The sequence below is a fragment of the Corvus hawaiiensis genome, chromosome 18 (genome assembly GCF_020740725.1).
Source record: "Corvus hawaiiensis isolate bCorHaw1 chromosome 18, bCorHaw1.pri.cur, whole genome shotgun sequence".
Taxonomy (NCBI): Eukaryota; Metazoa; Chordata; class Aves; order Passeriformes; family Corvidae; genus Corvus; species Corvus hawaiiensis.
The window spans coordinates 3,457,473-3,477,612 of NC_063230.1; the positions used below are offsets into that span (position 1 = coordinate 3,457,473).

The 20,140-nt window shown below is 58.4% G+C and overlaps 2 protein-coding genes across 6 annotated transcripts; one reads left to right on the plus strand and one right to left on the minus strand.

Moving 5' to 3' along the window:
- Positions 1-8,951: 8,951 nt before the first annotated feature.
- PLA2G3 (phospholipase A2 group III) lies at positions 8,952-11,656 on the plus strand. The gene is made up of 7 exons (XM_048323163.1): positions 8,952-9,378; positions 9,452-9,584; positions 9,664-9,798; positions 9,901-10,361; positions 10,472-10,601; positions 10,716-10,850; positions 11,013-11,656. Exons 1-7 carry the CDS (start codon positions 8,952-8,954, stop codon positions 11,215-11,217), a joined length of 1,626 nt encoding a protein of 541 aa, XP_048179120.1. The 3' UTR covers positions 11,218-11,656.
- Positions 11,657-11,750: 94 nt separating this feature from the next.
- INPP5J (inositol polyphosphate-5-phosphatase J) lies at positions 11,751-19,892 on the minus strand. 5 transcript variants are annotated; one of them, XM_048322849.1, is made up of 13 exons: positions 19,264-19,844; positions 18,306-18,416; positions 16,724-16,832; positions 16,011-16,127; positions 15,764-15,939; positions 15,097-15,208; positions 14,928-14,993; positions 14,583-14,692; positions 14,098-14,287; positions 13,745-13,882; positions 13,300-13,392; positions 12,969-13,073; positions 11,751-12,837 (listed from the first exon to the last, which is right to left on the minus strand). In XM_048322849.1, the coding sequence occupies exons 1-13, from the start codon at positions 19,509-19,511 to the stop codon at positions 12,217-12,219; spliced, it is 2,196 nt and encodes a 731-aa protein (XP_048178806.1). In that variant the 5' UTR covers positions 19,512-19,844; the 3' UTR covers positions 11,751-12,216. The 5 variants fall into 5 exon arrangements, with proteins under 5 accessions (XP_048178806.1, XP_048178807.1, XP_048178809.1 ...); XM_048322853.1 differs by having other exon boundaries at positions 12,419-12,730; positions 19,264-19,849; XM_048322854.1 differs by having other exon boundaries at positions 12,551-12,863; positions 19,264-19,858.
- Positions 19,893-20,140: the final 248 nt, after the last annotated feature.

A 20,140-nucleotide genomic window follows, 5' to 3' on the forward strand; every position in this document is an offset into this window, starting at 1 on the left:
CTATGCTCCGCCCTGGGGAGACCTCTGTGGTGCTGTGCCCAGTCTTGGACTCCAGGTAAATACATAAAGAACATCACTGACACACAGAAGTAAATCAAGTGCAGGCCACCAGGATTGCTGGAGCTGGGAGTAAGGGATGCATGAGGGGAGGGGGGAACTGGGTTTGTTCATTCTGGAGTATCAAAGGCTTTGGGGATCCCAGTTGCTGCCTTCAGCAGCACCCACTGAATGAGAAGATGCCAAGGGGAGAGCACTGGGTCCTTAGAGGTGCATGGTGATAGGACAAGAGTTGATGGGCACATGATAGAACATAGGGAATTCCAGCTGGGTACATGAGAGAGAAAAACTACCATGAGATAGCTCAGGTACTGGAACAAGGCCCAGAGAGTCTGTGGGATCACCATCCCTGGAGACACTAGAAGCTCAGCTAGAGGAGGACCTGAGCAACGAGTCCTAATGGAATCTGGTTGGAGTGGGAGGCTGCTCTGAAGGTCCCTTCCCACCTACATTGTTCTGTGATACACTGAGCAGCAGTGATATCACAGACTTGGCAAGAAAACTTGCAATACATTTCAGTGAAACCAACTGGGTGACCACAGCCCTGCCCATGGCTGATACCGGATGAGAGGAACACCCCATCAGAAAGGGAGAGGAGGACAGAGGATTGGTGTGCTAGAAGGTAACTGATGACAAACCCACCCTCCAGATTTCTCATTGTACTCCACATCTTTGTGTGGGAGAAGAGGTTTGTTTAGGTCCATTTGGAGGCAAACTTGCAGGAGTCTACTAGGTGCACAGAGCAGATGTCTTCTCTCCACCTCACCCTGAGCAGTTCTGGCAAAGTGCAGAAAGTCTGCCCATGGTCTCCAGGCTGCTGGGGGTGGGCTGTGGCATCCCCTCACTCCCTCCTTCCACAGTCCATCCTGCTTTTCCAACTGCTGGGCCGATGGAGGACATACTGTGGGACACGGCATTTGGTGAGGCAGTTGGAGAACAAAGGACAAACAGGAAGTGTATTGCTGGAGCGTTCAAAGCAGTGCCAGCAAGTGAGAAACCTGTGTGGAAAGAAAAACTGTCCAGCTTGCAGAGATTTGGGTGCACATAGGGACAGATTTGCTCATCTCTGCAACTCTGACAATCCACCAGGTAGGGTCTGTGTCTCCAAATAGCTTCTTCACATAGTAAGGGAATTAGCTTGGAAGGGACCTCTGGAGGTCTTCTGCTGGTGCTGGGTGCCATTCCCCAACCCTGGCACATGCAGAGCGCTGGTCACTACGGCTGCTGGGCTGCCACACAGGGACTACACCGACCCAAACACAGCTGCCGCCAGGAGCTCCCGTATCCCGCCGGGACAGGGACCCAGCTCTTGTCCCCGGGCTCCGCGGGCTGGGCTCCGCCCGGCCCGCAGGGGGCGCTGCACGACGGCACCGACATACTCGAGAGGAGCCGTTCGGCTCCGTACGGCTGCGTTCGGCGGCGTTCGGCTGGGCTGCGCTGGATTCAGCGGGATTGGGCTGCGTTCGGCTGGGCTCACCTCAGGGAGTAGCTCATCGCCAGTTCGTGGTCAGGATGGAGTTTTATCTCCTGAGCAGACTGGGAGGGAGTGTTATCCACTGGACAGACTGGGAGGGAGTGTTAACCCCTGGGCAGGTTGGCACAGGTGCCCTGGGTCTTTTCCCTTCTCCCGCAGCTCTGAGCACAACCCCTCGCCAGTGGGCCTCTGAGCCAGTTCTGGCAAGGGATTCCCTGCTGTAGCAGGGCCGGGAGTCCAGCTGTGCTCTCCATCCCTATGCTTCTCCTCCCTGTGCCAGATTGGCAAGTGAACTCCAGGTCTGAGAATCTTCATGTATGAGGTCACCTGGGGGGCTTCTGTGCTGTACAGAATTTGGCTGACTTGGTAAGGTTTCATGTGGGACACTCTGTCAGGAAGGAGTTACCACTTGCCACCAGGACATGCCTGCAATGAAAGCAGAGCTCTCTCTGCCAGAGTTGTAGTTTGTGCCTCAGTCACCACCTCAGTCAGAGGACCTGATAGGTTACACCGTCACTAACTGGAATGTGAGTGAAACAGGAATCAAATCCGCTCACAGCTTCTCTGGTGTTCCTGGAACAGAATTCAGGAAGCCCATGTCCCTGCATAACCCTGAAGTTCATCTTTGCAAGTGCATGGCAATGCTTGAGGGGTTCCTCCTGTGTTTTTATTTGTGCTTTCCAAGAAAAATGGTCAGTTCCACTTTGACCATTATTTGAATCCAAAATAAATTGGTGAAAATCAGGCCCTTCCTTGCCTGGAGCACCTCTGGCCACAGGGCACAGGAAGGTAACTATCAGCCCCAATAATGCATTGTGAGGTAACTGTGCCTGTGGAGTGGCCACATGGTAAAGGCAGTCCCGAGGACTGAGAGCCTGTGAAGCTGTTATGGCCCTCCAAAACAACTGACATGGACACAAGGATGAATTAAAGCAACGTTGCAGGTGCTGTGAGTATCCAAAATAAATACATGCAGCTTCCTGACCAGCACTGCCCTTTCTTCAGGGATGTTCCAGTGGCAGATTTCTGGAAGAGCAGCTGCATTTGCTAATTAACTTGGTGGTTTTCTAGGCCAGATTCATTCCCCAGCCATGGCCTCCTGCTGCTCACAACATGTGGGTGCTTCTGCAGAGTCACCATTCCTGATGGCTGCGCTGGACCAGGCATGGGCATGTTTTGTCTCAAACATTCTGACTTAGAACAGGAAAGATGTGATTGGAGGAGAGAGACTCATGCAGGTTGGGCAGTGTGTTCTTAGCCAATCTCCTTCTCCTCCCTGAGTTTAATGGTCAGTTCCCTCCTCCAGCTCACTTCCTGCAGGAGGGCTGAAATGGCAGGCTGTGCATGCATGAAAAAACAGCACAAAAAGTCAAGTTTACATAACATGCTTGTACCAGGTTAACTAGAAAAGAAAGTGGATTGGGCCCCCCCACTCTGTTTTCCCTCCCTTTTCTCTCCCTTTCTTTTTCACTTTCTTTGTCTCACAGTCCCAGCTCTGGACCACCCACACGGCAAGACCAAGGTGCCTGATGATAATCTTTGTTCTCTCTCCCTCTTCTGTATTATTTCTCTCCTGGGAAAAGCACACTTATCATATTCCACCCCATACTCTGGACTGAACTTTGTTGTGCAAGTGGGGAGTTTATGGGAGTGTCTTGTGACTTGTTTTCTAGCACCTTTGAGTAGTGGTGCGTTGTGGCATGTTAGCCAGCACCTTGTGGAAGTGTATTACAAGAATTCACAGACTTGTTGGGCAACACCTTTTGAGTCTAAGCAGTGGGCTGGTTGCCAGAATTACGGTGACTGTATAATGAAAGACAAGAGTTCCTGACATGTATCCAGTGGCTTTGCTCAACCTGATAAGAATTTATGCTAAACATCATTCCTGACCAGTGGGTCATAACAACAGCAGCACAGGCCCAGGCTACCATCTTTGGCCAGGGGACGAGGAAGCTCCTGAGTCCCAGTTTCCTTTGCAGAATCCCTTGTGTCAGCAGCATGCCATGTCTCCGGGACTCACTCCATGAATTGCTGCTCTGTGTAACTGCCCTGCTTTTTTACTGCTGAAAACCTTTAACAGCCTGGGACACAGCTGGCCTCATCCTGCTGCTGGCCAACATCTGCAGAGTCTCTGTGGTGTGACTGTTTCTGAGGTTTGCCCTCTGTAGAAATTGCTGGAATTTGTGAATCTGCCTTGTCTCTAGGTTGGACCTACAAATGAGAGCCAGGACAGCAATTTCATTGGATGGAGCCAGGAGAAGCCCAGACTCAGTTGTACCAGACTCAGCTCCAGTGGGAAGGAGAAATTCACTGGGGCCCAAGGCCATCTGAAATTAGCTACTTCCTTTACCAAAACCTGGGAAACTGCCTTTACTGGGAGATGTGTGGAGTTCAAGGAGGAATCCTCAAGTTTTTAAGCTTGTCCTGCACTCGTACTTCTTTGCTGAGCCATATGGTGATGTGGATGTAGCATGGATGCTGCAGGCCAGGGTGCACAGCCTGCAGCCCTACCAGCCCCCATGGGTGCTCAGGGTGGAGCTGGCTGCACGCCAGACCCTGCTCTGCCACCTGGGAGTAATAACCACACATATGTTCTATGGCTTGTTTGCCTGACTCTGCAGTAAATGATTCACCCAGCGCCACACACACTTCCTGCTGCGGGCACCCAAACCTTCCCGGCATTTGTCACAGGCAGAGCTCAGTCACATCTCTTGTACACAATGGGAAGGAAACCTGAAGCATGTGGGAATTTTTTCTCTTGTCAAGCTGCTTTGGTCCCTTCATCTCATTTCCAAAGAGATAATAATACCAGCCCACAGTTTTCCTCGGACATTGAAAGAAAAGAGACTGTGCTTTCCAGAAATGCCTCAACCCCATGACCTTTCCTCTCCCCACAGCATGCCAGCCCACAGCTCCTGCCAAGCCCCCACACATGCTGGGAGGGGGGTCCCTGCTCTGAGCTGATGCCCCTCCTTCCTGCTCTTGGTCAACCCAGCTCCTGCTGACTCATCACTTACCTGACCTTCACCTGGAGTGCAGTGATATGCACCAATCAGGTACCACTCCTCCTTGCAGAGCTGCTTCCTCCTGGGTAGTTCCCATAATTTAAAAGGAAAGCATTCACCAGGACAGTAAAACCAGGTGCTCCCAAGATCACAATGGCATGGAGAATTGCCATGGGGCTAAGGGAAAACAGAAAATGGTAGGAACTTCCTCCTACCATCAGCATCCTCTTACAAGGAATCTCTGTGCCTTGTGGTGGGTTTGGGGGTGGTTTTCTTTGTGTTCCTTATGTATTGGGGCTTTCTGTATTTTCCTATAGGCAAGTCTGGTTATTTACTGCTGGAAGCAAGGCACACCTCCTTGCTGAGGGTGGAGGTTGTCTAGTCCCTGGCTCAATCAGGGTCACCCCAACAAGGCTGCCCAGGGCCTTCAGGGTGCTCTTTTCTTGGAAAAGACCTTGAGGAGGCTGCAGCTCTGGCTGAGAACCTGGAGCAGGAGACTGCTCCTGTGAGCTGCAGGACCTGCAGATGTGCAGACTGACCATCCCCATCTACAGCCCAGACTCACACTGAAAATAGCTGATGGAGCTCGCTTTGCTTCTGCAATGAGAATCTGGCAAGAGAGAAGAAAATTCTGCCTCTGTAGTCCCTTCCCCTAAAAATATGTATTAGACAATATATCCTAGAGGGATGGCTCTTTCCTTGAAGGACTCCGGGCAGATGCTACATGATGACAACCAGCACAGCCTTCTCAGGGCCTGGGGCCAGGCACGTGGGCTGTCCTTGCCCAGGGTGGCCTGAGCACCCATGGGCACCAGTGCTACCCCAGCCTGAACCACTGCTGTCCCTAGAGGCAGGACTGCAGGGTGCAGGTGAGTTAAGCCCACCACCCTGGCCTCTGGCCCCACAGGATAGCCAGGGAGCAAGCAAATGCTACAAAAGCAGCAGAAAGAGCCTGATTCCCACCACATCCCAGTGCCATCATCTCCATCAGGCTGATGGAAAGCCTGAGCAGCCTGATGCAGCAGGCTGCTGTGTGATGATGGTGCCCACGCAAGTGTGACAGGGTGGCACTGGCGTGGGGTCTTGATGCCAAAGGATGGGATCCAGGTGGGACAAAGATATCACATGGAGCCACAGCTTGACCCAGGCTCTCCTAGGGAGACAGGTGGTGGCTGTGTTGGCTGCCCACCTGGGGAGTACCAACCCACCAGCATGGGGTTGAGGGACTTATGGGTGCATGCTAGAGTCCAAAGGAGCCTTCAAGGGTCTCCCCTGGGTCTGCAAGGTGCTTGAACTGATAATCTCAACTCAGGCCTGAAATAACTGCACAATTCCTTTGCTCATTCCCACTTGATTTTTGTCTTCCAACCTTCACAAAGACATTTTCTCTCATGAAGTTGTTTCCCTGTTCTGCCTTTCATGTCCAGAGCCATGGATCCCCTGGATGCTCTATTGCACAGGATGGACACATGTTCATCCTTCCTTCCACAAAGTCGTAAGTTCCAACTTAGAGTAGTAAAATGCAGAGAGACTTATATCCAGTGCTGCAGCAATTCATCTTCCAGAAGGGAAGATGTGTATCCCCTCCAAGGATGCCTGTCCCCAGAGGACACAAGCAGGACATGGCCAGCAGCATGCATGGTACACACACAGTGGGGAGCCAGTGCTGCCAGCTGGCTGTGGTGAAGGGCAAGGCTGGACATGGGGACATCTGGGGGTGTGTCAGCACTGATACAGGTCTGTCAGCCACTCACACAGTCTGGTCATTCAGCCCCTGCCTGCAGGATGTCTTCATAGGATGCATCACCCCAATGCCCATGCTGGCCTGGGGAGTGCAAAAGGAGAAGAAATGAGCCCTGCCATGACTCAGAGTTCAGGGCAGATAAAGTCTGATTTCTCCTCTCCTTCAGCCCAAGTAAGCCTAGCTCCACTCCTAACCAGCTCAGCAGCCTTCACCAGCCTCACTCCAGTATGGGATCTTTCTTGTACTGGGGAGCCCCAAATGGAACATGGCATACAGAGAAGGGGGGAAAAAATTGCTTCACCAGCTTCACCAGCCCATTCCTGTACTCCTGCTGACCCAGGCCCACCCACTGCCCACCCTCGCTGCATTGACCATGAATGTTGGCATCTCCACCACAGTTCAGTGCTCCCCCACTGCGGGCTCAGCCCCCGAGTCCTTGGCAGCTTAGCCCCGCACTGGCCTTGTCTGCGGCCTTGAGCCACGTCAGCAGAGCTGGGTGCAGGGCTGGCAGTGCTGCCTGTAGGGATGGGTAGCCCAGGGCTCAGCCCCACGTCCTCACTGTCCAGCCAGCCACCAGCCTTCTGCCAGCAGCTGACAGCAGGGCAGTAGCTGCGTGATTACACAGTGGGTAGCTCTGCTGCAGAGCCAGCCCTGTAACCCACTGGCTGCTTGGGCAGTGAAGGCCAAAGCATTGAGCATCCCTCCTTATCCCCTGTTATCATCCAGACAAACCCAAACTGGGTTTTGTGTCCCTGGTCCCTGACACAGTTATACACTTGTCAGCCAAGGCTGTCCTTTGCTGCCCCATGGATCCCTCCCTGTGGGGCCCCATGGGACTGCCAACACAGCCCAGGCACAGGGCAGCCCCAGGGTGCTGGGCATGAGGGGGCACAACGCATGCACAGGGCAGCCCCAGGGGCACTGGGACAGGAATGCAGCACAGTGTGGCAGAGCCCATGGTAGAAGGGCTCTGTGGATCCCTGTGGGGGTGGTGGAAAGCTGGTTCTCCCACGTCTGGGGTACCCCTGAGCAGAGCCCTTCCCCAGCCTTCGTATGCCAGTTCCCATCCTGCCAGCCCTCATCCAGCTTCATGAACACAGCTGCCAGGACAGGGGAGACCTTTGTGACACCTGGGGTGATGTTATTGGTGGCTCACAGCAGCCCTATCACAGCCACAGGGTGGACTCTGCCCTGTCTGCGGTGCATTGCTGTCAGGGAAATCCTGATAAGGTGAGATAAACCTACACTGCCAAGCCCCATCCATCAGCCCCCAGTGTCCCTGGGTTAGGGTTAGGGCTCCACAGACCACCTCCCCTGGCCCCCCTGAACCCCAGCAGGGCAGAGCATCAGCCTGGACACAGACATGACTCCAGACTAGCCCTGGAAGAAAGAGCCACACCAGGGGAACCATGGTTTCTTTCCTTCCTTCCTTCCTTCCTTCCTTCCTTGGTGCATCTGAACTTCAGTGGGCCAATTCTCCAGAGCAGGGCCAGCATCCTTTTGGGATGCAGCAGTGATGCACAGGATTACCAGACCCACTGGCTGCCCTAAGCAATGCTTCCCTGGAGCACTGGGGCCCTGGGATAGGTGGGGAGTGAGCTCTGCCCCACAGCCCAGCTACCCTCCCAGGGTATTTCCAGGGTAGAGAGATCCTGATTCCCATGGGGATATTGTACCAGCATAAGTTGGGCCACCAGGTGGAAAGCAGCTCTGCAGGGATGGACCTTGGGATACTGCTGGGCACTGGCTAAGGCAGGAGCCAGGGATGTGTCTTCACGGCAGCCACCCAAGCTGCACCAGGCAAAGCTGGGCAGGGAGCACTAGGGGAGCCGTGCTGCTCTAGCTAGGATCACCTGGGCAATCACTCACCCAGACCTGCTGGGGTGAGTCCAGCAAAGAGCCGTGATGGTGGTGGAGTGACTGGAGCACCTGTACTGTGTAGAGTGTCTGCAGGAGCAGGGTCTGCTGAGGCTGGAGCAGAGGAATTTTGGGGGATCCTGTTAATAGCCAGGCAGGGAGGATGCAAAGAGACAAGACTTTGTCTCTTCCCACTGATGTTCAGTACTGCAACAAAGTACAATGAGCACAAACTCGGACATGGGAGGTTCCTTTGAACATCAGGAAACACCTTTGTACTGTGAAGGTCAGGCAGTAGTAGGACTTGCACTGGGAGGCTGTGGAGGCTCCATCCTCAGGGATACTCAGCCCTCGAACAGGTGTGGTCCTGGGCCATGGGCTGCTTCGGCACGGGCTGGACAGGACAGTGCTGTGTGTCCTGACTGCACGCAGTGCACACTTGAGCAGGGACACGGCTACAGCCTGTGCGGGACACACACATGGTTGGGCATGCACGGCACATGGGCATACGCTCACACACGTGTGTACACGTGTGCTCAAGGTAAGTGTGCAGGCACCTGTGCATACCTGCACGCACCCAGAGCCGTGCACGTGAGAGCACACTCGTGGGTGCCCAGGGAGAGAGCGCGTGGGGCGGGGATGCGTGTAGCAGGGGCCGCCCAGGAATGGAAGCGCCAGGGCTGGGGACTCCGGCCGCACCCCGCCGCTCTCCCCCGCGGTGGGGCGGGGCCTGCGCGGCGCGGGCCAATCAGCCCTGGGTCCGCCGCCAGGCGCGGGGTTAAAGCCGGGAGCGGGGGGCGGAGCGGCGCGCGGGATGTGGGTGTGCGCGGCGCTGGCTTGCGCGGCGCTGTGCGCATGCGCGCGCGCTTGGCCCGGCGGGGCTGTGTGTGCGCGGGAGGTGGCGGGGGCGGGCGGCGCGTGGTACGTGGCGTTCCTGAGTGCCGGCACCGGGCCCGTGCTGGTCGAGAGCGTCTGGGCCGCCCCCGGCCGCCTCCATGCCTGCTGGGCCCGCCGCGATCCGCGCCTCGCCCGCGCCTTCCGCGCCGCCTGCGCGCACCGCCCGCCCGCCGCGCACGGGGCCGCGCTGCGCCGGGCCCTGTCCGTCCTTTGGCGGCGCCGCGCCGCCTGCACCGACCCCGTGACGCCGGGACCGCAACGCCGCCGCCGCCGCCGGGGCTGGACGCTGCCAGGCACGCTGTGGTGCGGCGCGGGGGACTCGGCGGGGAACTGGAGCGAGCTGGGTAGGGAGAGGCGGGGGGCGGCGGTGGCACCCGGTCTCCCTCCCCTGGGCCGCGCTCATCGGCGCCTCCGCAGGGCTGTTCCGCGGCCCCGACCGGTGCTGTCGGGAGCACGACCAGTGTTGGGCGCAGATCACGGCGCTGCAGTTCAGCTACGGCATCCGCAACTATCGCCTGCACACCGTTTCTCACTGCGATTGCGACGCCAGGTGGGCCCGGGGCCGGGGGCGTGGGGACAACGGGGGGGGCCTGGGGAGCCCCGCCCTCCTCACCGGTCCCTGCCTGCAGGTTCCGGCGGTGCCTGCTCGCCATCAACGACACCGTCTCCAACATCATCGGCGTCACATTCTTCAACCTCTTGGAGGTGCCCTGCTTTGTGCTGGAAGAGAGCGAGGAGTGCGTCCAGTGGCACTGGTGGGGCGGGTGAGTGCCCGGGTGCCCCGGCCCTGAGCGTGCCCTGCCCCGCTGCCTGCCCGGTCACGGCTTGGTTGGTGTGCAGGACCTCACAGTACATGGTGTCCCCAGGTGTGAGCGTTATGGTGTAGTGCCTCTGGCCAGGATGGTGCAGCAGAGTCAGTACCACCCCAGCCTGCCGGCAGAGGAGAGGGGCAGCCTCACTGTGCAGCCCCCAGACAAGGGAAGGAATTTCCCTAGAACTGGGCGTAAGCAGCTTCGACAGCAACTGAGGGTGAAGCTTGGGCGCCGCCAGGCATGGAGACCTAAGACAGCCCAGCAGCTGCAGGGCCCAGGTACCCCTGCATTGGCCAGGAATAAGGCTGAGCTTACAACCAGGCACCCAGCAGTGCAGTGGCAGCTAGAGCCTGGCCCCACAACAGCATTGACCGTGTCGGGACAGGATCTGGTTGGAGCAGAGCAAAGGGCTGGAATCTCAGCACACCCTTGGTATGGCAGCATTGGGCCTAGCCCAATCACAGCACAGTGTGGAGCCACACCCGTACCTGCTGTGAAGGAGCGTAGGCAGCAGGGTGAGCTGGTACTGTGGGCAGCATGTGCACACCTCAGGAGGGGTGGCCCAAGGCCTCAGGCTGGTGGGGTCATGTGCTTGGGGTGCCTCTTACCTCCCCACTCTCCTCAGGCCCAGGCAGGGGGTGCAGGTGCAACAAGCATCTGGGTAAGTGTGAGCACCAGATTGCACCCCACGAGGTGAGGTACCAGCTGCACAACGTGGACAGCCGGACACTCCTCCACTGCAACTGCACACGCAGGTGTGAGTCCAGGAGTAAGAGGGCACTGTGTGCATACACACAGTTGGGGATCAGAGGAGGTGGGATGCCTGCCCTGGCCAGCACCTGCTGACGCCTGCTCTCCTGTGCCTGCAGGCTGGCACGGTGCCTCCACAGGGTGAGGGAGTGCAGTGACATGGACGTGGCTGTCCTGGCTGACCACATCACCATGGACTGCTTTGTTCTGGAGCTGCTTGCTGCCTGCAGCCCAGGCAGGGGGTCACAGCACAGGTAGGTGGGGAGGTCAAGAGGCCAGGGCCTGTGTGGGGCAGGAAACAGCAGTGCACACAATGGCCCTTGCTCTGCCATGCCACAAGCAGGCTGCAGGGCAGGGGCAGTGGATGTTGGTGCTGCAGGGTTACATTGATGGTCACAGCTTTGCTTCTTTGACAGCTGTACCACAGTGACCAGGGCTGTACTTGTACCTGCACGACAGCTCAAAAAGACTCTAAGAGGCTGGGGCCCTCTGCCTGTGAGCTCCAAGGCCAAGCATCCACACTGGAAGACACAAGCCAAAGGAGGCACCTTCTGTGAGCAGTGCCAGCATCTGGTCATAGAGCACACACCAGGTACTTGGCCCCACACAGTGCCTCGATGATGCCCAAGCAACGCTGCCTTGGGAAGGAAAGGGAGGAAGATGTGCTGTGCTGCAGCCTGGAGCTGCTTGGGATCTGGTCCCCGAGTCAAAGGATGGCACTGAGCATGTCTGCTGGCATGACTGCACAGAGCTGAGGACCACAGCCAGAGCAGGCAGAGAGCCTGAGAAGCCTCTCAAGGAACTGTGGCTGCCATCCATGAGCATCAAAAGCAAGGGGAAAGAAATAGGAGGGCTCAGGAATGGGGAAACCCATTGTCCTTCCTTGGTGTGCTCTGGGGCAGGGGGGATGGCAGGGTCCCCCACTCCTAGACTGGTGACCCTTCAACTGGGGGGCCTGAGCAGTAAGGTGTGACACTGACCTTCTTGCACAGGCAAAGTAGGAGGGCTGGGGTCAGTACCTGCATGCAGCAGAAGAAATAAAGGGTGGTCAGAGCATGGTGTATGGTGCAAGGGCTGACCCTGCTGGCCCCCTCTTCATGCTGTGGCCCCCACCCCAGGGCTGATCCTGCCCCCAGCAGTGAGCACAGTGCAGCTGGGGTGGGCAGAATCATTTATTTTGTCACTTGCACTATGTTCAGGCTGAGGCACAGTGGTAGAGCAGGGAAGGAGCAAGCTTTGATCTCCAGGGTACCCTGTGGTGGTCCTCGCTCTGTGCCCATCGCCATTCCTGCCAGAGCCCTGCCCTGGCCTCTTGTGCTACCTCAGGTGTGAGGCCAGCACTCCTCCCATGGGATAAGAGTCCTGCACTTGGAAGTTCATGAGGGGTTCCCCAAACCATATTAGACCAGCTTTGCCCACCCTCCCCTGTGTTGTCACCTCACAGCCCTGCCCAGGGCAGGAGCTTGGGCTGGGAGCAGCAGGGGGGGCCTCTACCTGCCAGGCACACAACAGGGGTGAGTAATCACTGCAATAAATAAGGGAGGGAGTGTCTCAGCAGGAAAGTGGCAGAGGAAAGCACACAGCAAGCGCGCTATGGGGAGGAGGGAAGGAACCACTGCATCAGTGGCCCATGGCACAGCTATGTCTGTCCAGTTCCTGGGGGTTGCGCCCCTCCTTTGGGGAGGTGCCACAGCCTGGAAGGCTGGTGGGACTCATTTTCCGGCAGGGGTAATAGCCCTGGTCTGCGCTCTCCCACCGCCGGCCCAGGGCCTGGTCAATCATTTCCAGGCGCAGTGCGGGCAGCAGGCCTAGGTTCCGGGGGTCAGCCCTGGCCAGGGGGCTGTCAGCAGAGACACGCCGAAGGCCACCTTGCTCCTCCACAGTCTGGTAGAAAGAGCTGCCCTCCAGGCTCTCAGCTGCCTGTCCCAGCTCCTTGCCTTTGACTCCGTGGTACCCCAGCTCTTCCTGTGGCAGATGGATTGTAGGGATATTCCTGGGGAGGCTGCGACGGCTCTGGGGTGAGGGACTGCGGCTTGTACCCCTGTCCCGGCTTGATGGCCGCAGGATGAGGCCCTGGAACTTGGCCAGGCTGGGGCTTCGGCTCCGATGCCGTTTCATCTTGCCTGGGCTGGGGCTGCGGGATTTGGGGGCCAGGAGGACAAGTGTACTGTCATCCTCTTCTGAGCTGCTGCCTGAGCTGTCTGTGGAGCTGCTGCCCTCCTCTGACCTGGGTAGGGAGATCTGCACCCCTGCATCAGCACTGCTGGCTGACACTCACAGGGGATTGTTGGGTACCACAGCAACTGACCTCCCCCATCCAGAGACTCCCCCACACCCATTCCCCCTCCCCCTCACCTCTTGCCTGTGCTTACCTGGAAGGGCTCAGTCACACCAGCTATGCTACTGGAGGTGTTGCTGTAGTATCCAAGAATGTACTCGCCATTCCCCTTAGGCAGTGCTTCTTCAGAGAACATCACCTGCAGCCCAGAGACACCTGATGGGCACCAAGGTTGGCACAGAGGTGCTCCCCACCCCACCTCCAGCCCCAGCCAAAAGCACAAATCTCTACTGCCAACACCATGAGCCTGCCTGAGGCTCAGCACAAAGCAGTAACGAGGTGTCTGCCTCCCCCATCCAGGGGCACAAAGGGATGCACCATGGGGCAGAAGTGCCAGCAAGACAGCAGGGCTGGCCCCAGCTCACCTGTGCACACAGCTGCTTCTCCAGGCAGCGTTCCCCCTCATCACTCCTGGCCCAGACATATGACACATAGTCTTTAGGGTGCCGAAAGCCCACCTGTGCACATACATAGGAGAACACAGGTGAGTGGGGCAATGTGAGCCCCACTCGGCACCATCACCCTTCACTCTCCTCTTGCTCAGCCCCCTCTGCCTCACACAGGATGACCCAGAGCTGCCTTGCACCCCCCCACGTGTGCCCTGGGGCCCTGTGGGGCCCACAGAGCAGGAGGAAGAGGGAACTGCTAGACCTGAGCCTCCTGAAGCAGGACCACGTCATGATGCCAGGGGGAGGGCACAGCTCCATGCCCTCACCATGTTCGCTGGTGGGGGGGTAGCTCAGAAGGGACCCCACAGTGCTGTGCAGTGCTCCCCACTCCCTCCAGCCCCAGCAGCCCCCAAGCCCCTACCCGGTAGAGTCCTATCCAGTCCCAGGAGCTCCGGTGGAAGCCAACAGCCATCTTGTACCTGACAACTGCTTGCTCAGGCCTGCTCCACTCGTCAGCCACATAAATCTCAACCTGGGGCTTGTCCACCTTGGAAGCAAACTGTCAGAGACAGGTACATGGTGAGCAAGGGCATGGCAAAGAGCTGCCTTTGTTGCCCAGGGCCCCTGTGCATATACCCACAGAAGGCCCCACTCAGGGGCAAGGCAGCTGAGCTTGCCAAACAGAAGTAAGCCCCACACACTGAGATGCCCCTGCCGGGCATCCCAGCCCTGCAGGTCCTGCCTGTGTTCCCAGCAGCCCTGGACAGTGCTCACCTGCACAGCGAAGATGGCAGCTACTGGCTTGTGGTCGCTGACCGTGTATTCCATGTGACTGCAGTAGCACAGCTGGCTCACTGACAGCACACCCTGGCTGGGCCGGTGCCCACCTGTGCCCCACCCCTTGCTTGGAGGTTTTATCTTCCACAGGATGCGGTCAGTCCAGGCAGGTTTTCGCTTCTTGGCACTGCAGGGCACAGAGAGGCATCTCTTGCCAGGCAGTGGGCTCTGACCCAAACTGCCTCCCCCGGCACTACACCACATGTGGGCAGGGGATGCAGCTCATCTTGGCACTCCGCTCAGCACAGCTGCAGGGACAGACCTGCACTGGTACCAGCATTGCCATCACATCCCAGTCCAGCCTGTGCCCACCCCAGCATGGCTGCTCTCCTCACCCATCCACACCAGCACCCACCCTGGCTCTGAGTCCCACTGCTCCTGCATCTCTCAGCCCCACCTCATGCCCAGCTCTCCTCTCCTACCTGCTGTCGTACTTGTTGGTGCCCACATCAAACTTGAAAGTGGGTGGGAAGTTCAGGGGTCCCTCCTGGAAGCCTCTGAGAACAGGCCAGGTGCTTTTGGCAATGTTCAGCTGTGGGGAAGAGAGCACATCAAGGAGCACAGCAGCCCCCATAGCCAGACCCCTTTGCAAACACCACCAAGATCTCTCCACCCTCGCACACTGTGACATCCCTATCCCGTTCCTGCTAGCTCCCACAGCTCTCAGGGTTTGTCCATCTATGCCAGCAGCTAGTCTGTAGACTCAATGCCTCAGTTCTTCCTCACTCACTGATGAGGGAAGTGTGCCCAGTTCCATCCAAACTGACCTGAGACTCTGCTGTCCCTTCCTCTCTCCAGAGACATGAGAGCCAGGGCCCTTCCTGTCCTATGGGCTGCAAGAGGACATGCCCTGTCCCACAGCTGCATGGGCAGTTTTGGGGAGAGTCAATCACTGCCTGGGGTCCAGTGTAGGCTGCCAGCATGCCCGTCCCTCACCTGATCCTTCTCCCAGAGCTGGCTCAGGACATTGCTGTCAATGGCATACTTCACAAAGCAGATGTCCAGGCTCTCGATGCGGAAATTGAGGTCCCCAAACCAGAACACGAGGCTGTGGATGGGAGCGAGGGCAACAGGCTGAAAGGGCTGAGGCTACCAGAGCCAGCACAGCAGGGGTAAGATGTCCCCAGCCTAGGGGCAGCCTTATCCCACAGCCCAGATGCTCTTGGGAACACTGGCACAGGTCAGTGCTCAGCTGGCAGCCTGGCCAGCTGCCAGGATTCTGCAGGTAGGACCAAGCATCGTTAGCCAAATGGGCCAGACTTCCCCAAGCTGAACCTGAGGGTCCACAGTGAGGCACCCGTTGGATTCAGACAGCACAGCCAGGACACCAGGACAGTGCTGGCCCCTCTGCCTCACTGGTCCCAAACCCCAACAGTGCTAGTAAGGCTTGAGCTGTACCAGCCCTGAATGTGATGAGACCAAGACCCCTCTAAACACCTATCCCACCACACTGAGTCCATGCTGGGCCAGCTCTGCATGCAAGACCTGATCTCCAGGCTGTGCTGGGATGCAGGGGACAGACCCCAGACCCTACATGGATGTGGTCAAGGACTGGGACTGGCAGTAGAGCCCAGACCGGGGAGGAAAGTGGTGGGGTACGCACTCATGGTCCAGGATGCCGTTGGCCACAGGCCCCTCAAACTGCTGCATGTGCAGTATGGTGGCAAAATCCTCCTTGCGCTGCTCTGCCTTCTCCAGGTGTGCTGGCAGGTGGCAATTCAGGAAGCAGACCATGTGGCCGAAGATGGAGAGACGAACGCTCACCCCACCCTTGTTGCCCTGCACCAAGAGGATCCCATGACTCCTTGGGAAGCCAACCCCCTGCCATCTCCCCCCAGGGCCACACTCACCCAGTATCCCCCCAGCCCTGTCCTGGTGCAGTCTGTCTGGATGTCCTGCAGGAAGGGCAGGTGGTAGTACTTGGCAAACACCAGCAGGATCACACCTTGCATCCGCACTGTGCTGACCTGGAATGGGAGCAAGGGCTGGAGGTAGGATGGCAGAGAGCCTAGGGACAGCAGGACAACTTCCCCTGCTCCAGGCCATGGGGCAGCACCTCCACCCTTCGTGTGCCTCCCCATCCCACAGGTGACTAACAGCACATTTGGTTCAGAGATCTGCGCATACCCTCCTGAACACTGACAGCCAAACCTGAGCCTCAGTGATACTGGGCTTACGTATGCTCTGAGGCAAATGCCCTGGGGAGCTGAACCTGACTGGGGAAGCTGAGCCTGCTCAGAGCCTTGCAGGCTACTGCCAGCAGCACAGGCCGGTTCCCACATTCACCTCCTCACCGTAGTTCAATGTAGTCAGCAACAAAGTCACCTCAAAGCACCAGAGAGGAAGCATAAGCACAGGAAAGGGAGCAGAGTGACACAAGCCAAACAACTCACTGGGTGAGATGCAGCAGCGGTCCCTGCTGCTTGGATGGCTGTAGGCTGTCTCTCCAGCCAGCTCTCCCACTGCACCTCCCTCAATCCTGCAGTCCAGCTCTCTGTCTCTGTGTCCCACTGCCTGGCAGGCAGAGAGAACACCAGCTGCCAGCTCCTTTGGGACTCCTTACCAGGATGAAGTGGAAGGGGCTGAGCACATCCATGAAGAGTTCGCTCCACTGATCTGTGAAGAGGGCATCCTTCAAGCGCTTGTTTATCTTGGAGTTTACCTCCTGCAGCCTGAGAGGAAATGTACAGGTCCTTCAGCCACACCAGGAAAGCATCTGTGTCCCAGTTAGTGAGAACTCAGGAGAGGTGCAAAAGCACAATGCTGGGCAGCAGGACAGGGTGTGAAGGGCAGTTCAACGGAAGACATTGATTTTAGAGCACAAACCAGCCATGTCTTTGCTCCAGTGATTCTGGGCCATGTGCTGGCAGGAGGCACAAGTGGCCCTGAATCCAGGAGGCCTTGGCCCTTTCTAAAGCAGAAGCAGTTAAGCTGCACAGGGTTGAGCAGAAGCCTGAAGCCCATCTCAAGGTGCAAGAGGGCTTACGGGGCCTTTCAGTCAAATTAGTCTCTACAGAGAGGTCATGTCCCACCAGCACCAAGCGTCCAGATGTAGTTGAGCAATGCAGCTCGGAGCAGCAGCAACCAGAAAGTTAATAGTGCTCCTCCCAGCTCAGGAATTAATGAAGAGAGGGAAAAACATCCATAGAGAACAGCACAATCAGGAAATGTCTTGCCCAAAAATATCGAGTGCTTGGAGCACAAAGACACAGGTCCAAGGAAGGATGCAGCCAGGCAGAAATGCCAGGAAGCGAGGAGTAAGCAGGACACCTTGCCCGGGCCGGAACATGGTCCCAGCAGGTCCCTCACTGTCAGCTACACCCCTCACCCTATCCATGCAGCTCAGGTTGACCTCTGCAGCCCACACAAACTCATTCCACTGGCCTGCAAGTCTGAGGGGACTGGGAGGCTGGCTCCAACACAGCATCATAGCCCTGGCAGCCTCAGCCCTTACACAACTATGCTCCTGTGGCTGGGAGCTCTGGGGCAGTCCTGGAAGCAGATCCAGCTCTTCCACCTCACATCTATAGGCAGAGGCTGCTTCCTGCTCCCTGTGCAAGGACCACACATCCCTGGCCTTAGCAGGAATTCACATACCACTGCAGTCCTTGAGGGACAGCCACCCTCACCTCACCAGCCTCACCACAGTGCTGTGGCACTGCCCTGCCAGCAGGTCTATGTACCAGGGGCATGGAGCCAATCCAGCCACGGGAGAACAGCAGATCTATGCCCTTGAGGCCTGCATGCCACATGCAAAAGCAGAGAGGAGAATGCTCCCAGAGGACTTAGCCAGGCGAGTCAATTGCCTTGACAGACCTGACCCAAGGACCACCACGGCTCACAGCAAGAGCAGGGCTCACCTGGCCCAGCATAGGCAGCCTCAGGCTTGATGAGGATTCAAGTCTAATCAGTACTCAAGGGTTTCAGTTCCTCTCAGCACTCCCATTCTACCAGGAGCTGATTCTCCATCACCTTTTCTGATATGCTATCATTTGTGATGCACACTCCTCCCTACTCCCCATGCCCCATGGGAGGCTGAAGCTTCCATTCCTTGTCTGCCAGAGCTCTGGGGATTCCCCAAAAAGGGGATTTGCCAGAGGGGGGGGAGGGTAAGGAGAAGGGGAAGCCGCACCTCATTCTCTTACCCGATGGCGATCATGTCCACATCGTTTGTCTCGCCCGTGTTGAGGTGCAGCAGCGATGTCACATCATTTGGGGGCATGGCTGTACCTACGTTCCAGGTGACCACTGTGATGCTTGGGAGGACAAAGGAAGAATAGGCTACCATGGGGGCTTGGAGGGGTTCTCTGTACCCCTGTTTAGCCCCCAGCTCTTCCAAGGAAGCTTTTTGCTGGCAATAGAAGTAGCCAAGGCTGAAGCTTAGTCATGGCATATACACCAGGTCCTTAATTCCCGTATGAGGGAGACAGGTCCTTGCCTCCAAGGCCCCCCAAGATCTGCACCTGAAATTCTAGAAATCAGCACAAAGAGCCCTTGTCTTCATCACCACCAGCTAACACAGGCAGGCTGGCACAGCAGGCAGGCTGCAAGACAGGGTGTCTCTGGAAAACCGCTTCCCCCCCTCTTCTCCAGGAAAGCTCAGGTTCCCGGGGAAAAGGACCCGGATCTCTGTTCCCAGCCCCTGCCAGCCACAAAGGCCAGGGCAGCACATGCGACAGCAGTGCTGCAGCCCCGCAGCGGTGTCCTTCACCAACGCAAAGCCACATCCATCACAACACATTAATGCCATTGCGCACGGGCACCAGCAAAGGGCCCGCAGGCTCTTTTGATAGTGACAGGAGGAGCCTCAGACACAAGGGACACGTTTCAATAGGGAAGGAGAGCAGCGCCACGCTAGCCCCAGTGCTCGAGGACAGCGGGGGTAGGTGGCACCCACTCTGCAGTCGATGTCTCTATCACGACATCCCCCACGAACAGTGGATACCAGGCATCCTCCCCGCCAGGAGCATGCCTGCAGCCCCGCACGCCAATCCTGCTGAACCCGCCACAGTGGGAAGAAGGGGGCACCTCCAGTGCACAGCGGGTGCTGCTCCCACGGCACTGCGCGCCCCGTCCCCGCGAGCGCCCCGCAGCCCCACTCACCGGAACGTGCCGTCCTCCGGGACCCGGTCCGGGCAGTCCGGCAGCGGATCGCAGACGTCGCCAGGGCCGAGCCGGCCGAGGGGCCCGGCGAGGACGGGTAGCTCGCCCGGCTCCGCTCGGGGGGTCAGGCCCACCCGCCCGCCGGCGAGGAACTCGCTGGACACGGCCTTGGGCAGCGTGGGGGCGCGGGGCATGGCGGGGCCCGCCCAGGCCGCGATGTGGTCACTGGACTCCGCCTTGGGCAACATCTCCCGCCGCTCCGGCGGGCCCGGCGCGGGGAAGGCGGCTCGGCCGGGCGCTGCCGGGGACGGGGGGCCACCCGGGACGGGGGGCAGCAGGGCCGGCAGCGGGAGCCCCTCCGGCGGGGTCCGGGCCGGAGGCCGCTCTTCGGTCCCTGCGCGCCGCGGGCAGCCGTGCCCGAAGGGGTCGCACGCGGCATCCGGTCGGGAGCTCCTACGGCCGCCCGGGACGCCGCTGCCGAGGAAAGACGCCGCCGAAACCCCAGCATCGGGCGGGAGCCGAGCCGCGCTCCCGGGGCCGCGCGAGGGGCCGGGTCGGGACCCCGCGCCGGCGGCCGGGCCCCGGTCGGCGCTGCCACGCCTGGCCGGGTCCATCGGCAGGAGGAGACCGGAGCGGCCCCGACCCAGCCCCACGCACCTTGCGGCCCCACCCCGTGACGCATCCACACAGTGACGTCAGCACCTGCCACCTGCGTGGCGCCTTAAAGGCGCAGAAGCGGCCCCGCCCCTCGCGCACCTGCCGCCCCGCCCAGCTCACGTGACCGCTCTTGCCTCGCTCCCTCCCTCTGCCCCCGAAAGCCTTTCCTTGCGTGTGCGCATCTGTCACACCTGTCCTTGCGCACCTGTCCTTGCGTGTA

What these genes read in the sequence shown, in the direction of transcription:
- PLA2G3 (XM_048323163.1), top strand. Translation starts at nt 8,952, where the DNA reads ATGTGGGTGTGCGCGGCGCTGGCTTGCGCGGCGCTGTGCGCATGCGCG. An exon ending in GGGGAACTGGAGCGAGCTGG is followed by an intron (nt 9,379 to 9,451) that starts GTAGGGAGAGGC and finishes GCGCCTCCGCAG; the next exon opens with GGCTGTTCCGCGGCCCCGAC. An exon ending in CACTGCGATTGCGACGCCAG is followed by an intron (nt 9,585 to 9,663) that starts GTGGGCCCGGGG and finishes CCCTGCCTGCAG; the next exon opens with GTTCCGGCGGTGCCTGCTCG.
- INPP5J (XM_048322850.1), bottom strand. Translation starts at nt 19,877, where the DNA reads ATGGACCCGGCCAGGCGTGGCAGCGCCGACCGGGGCCCGGCCGCCGGC. An exon ending in CAGGGCTGGGGGGATACTGG is followed by an intron (nt 15,940 to 16,010) that starts GTGAGTGTGGCC and finishes CTCTTGGTGCAG; the next exon opens with GGCAACAAGGGTGGGGTGAG. An exon ending in AACGGCATCCTGGACCATGA is followed by an intron (nt 15,209 to 15,763) that starts GTGCGTACCCCA and finishes TCCCATCCACAG; the next exon opens with CCTCGTGTTCTGGTTTGGGG.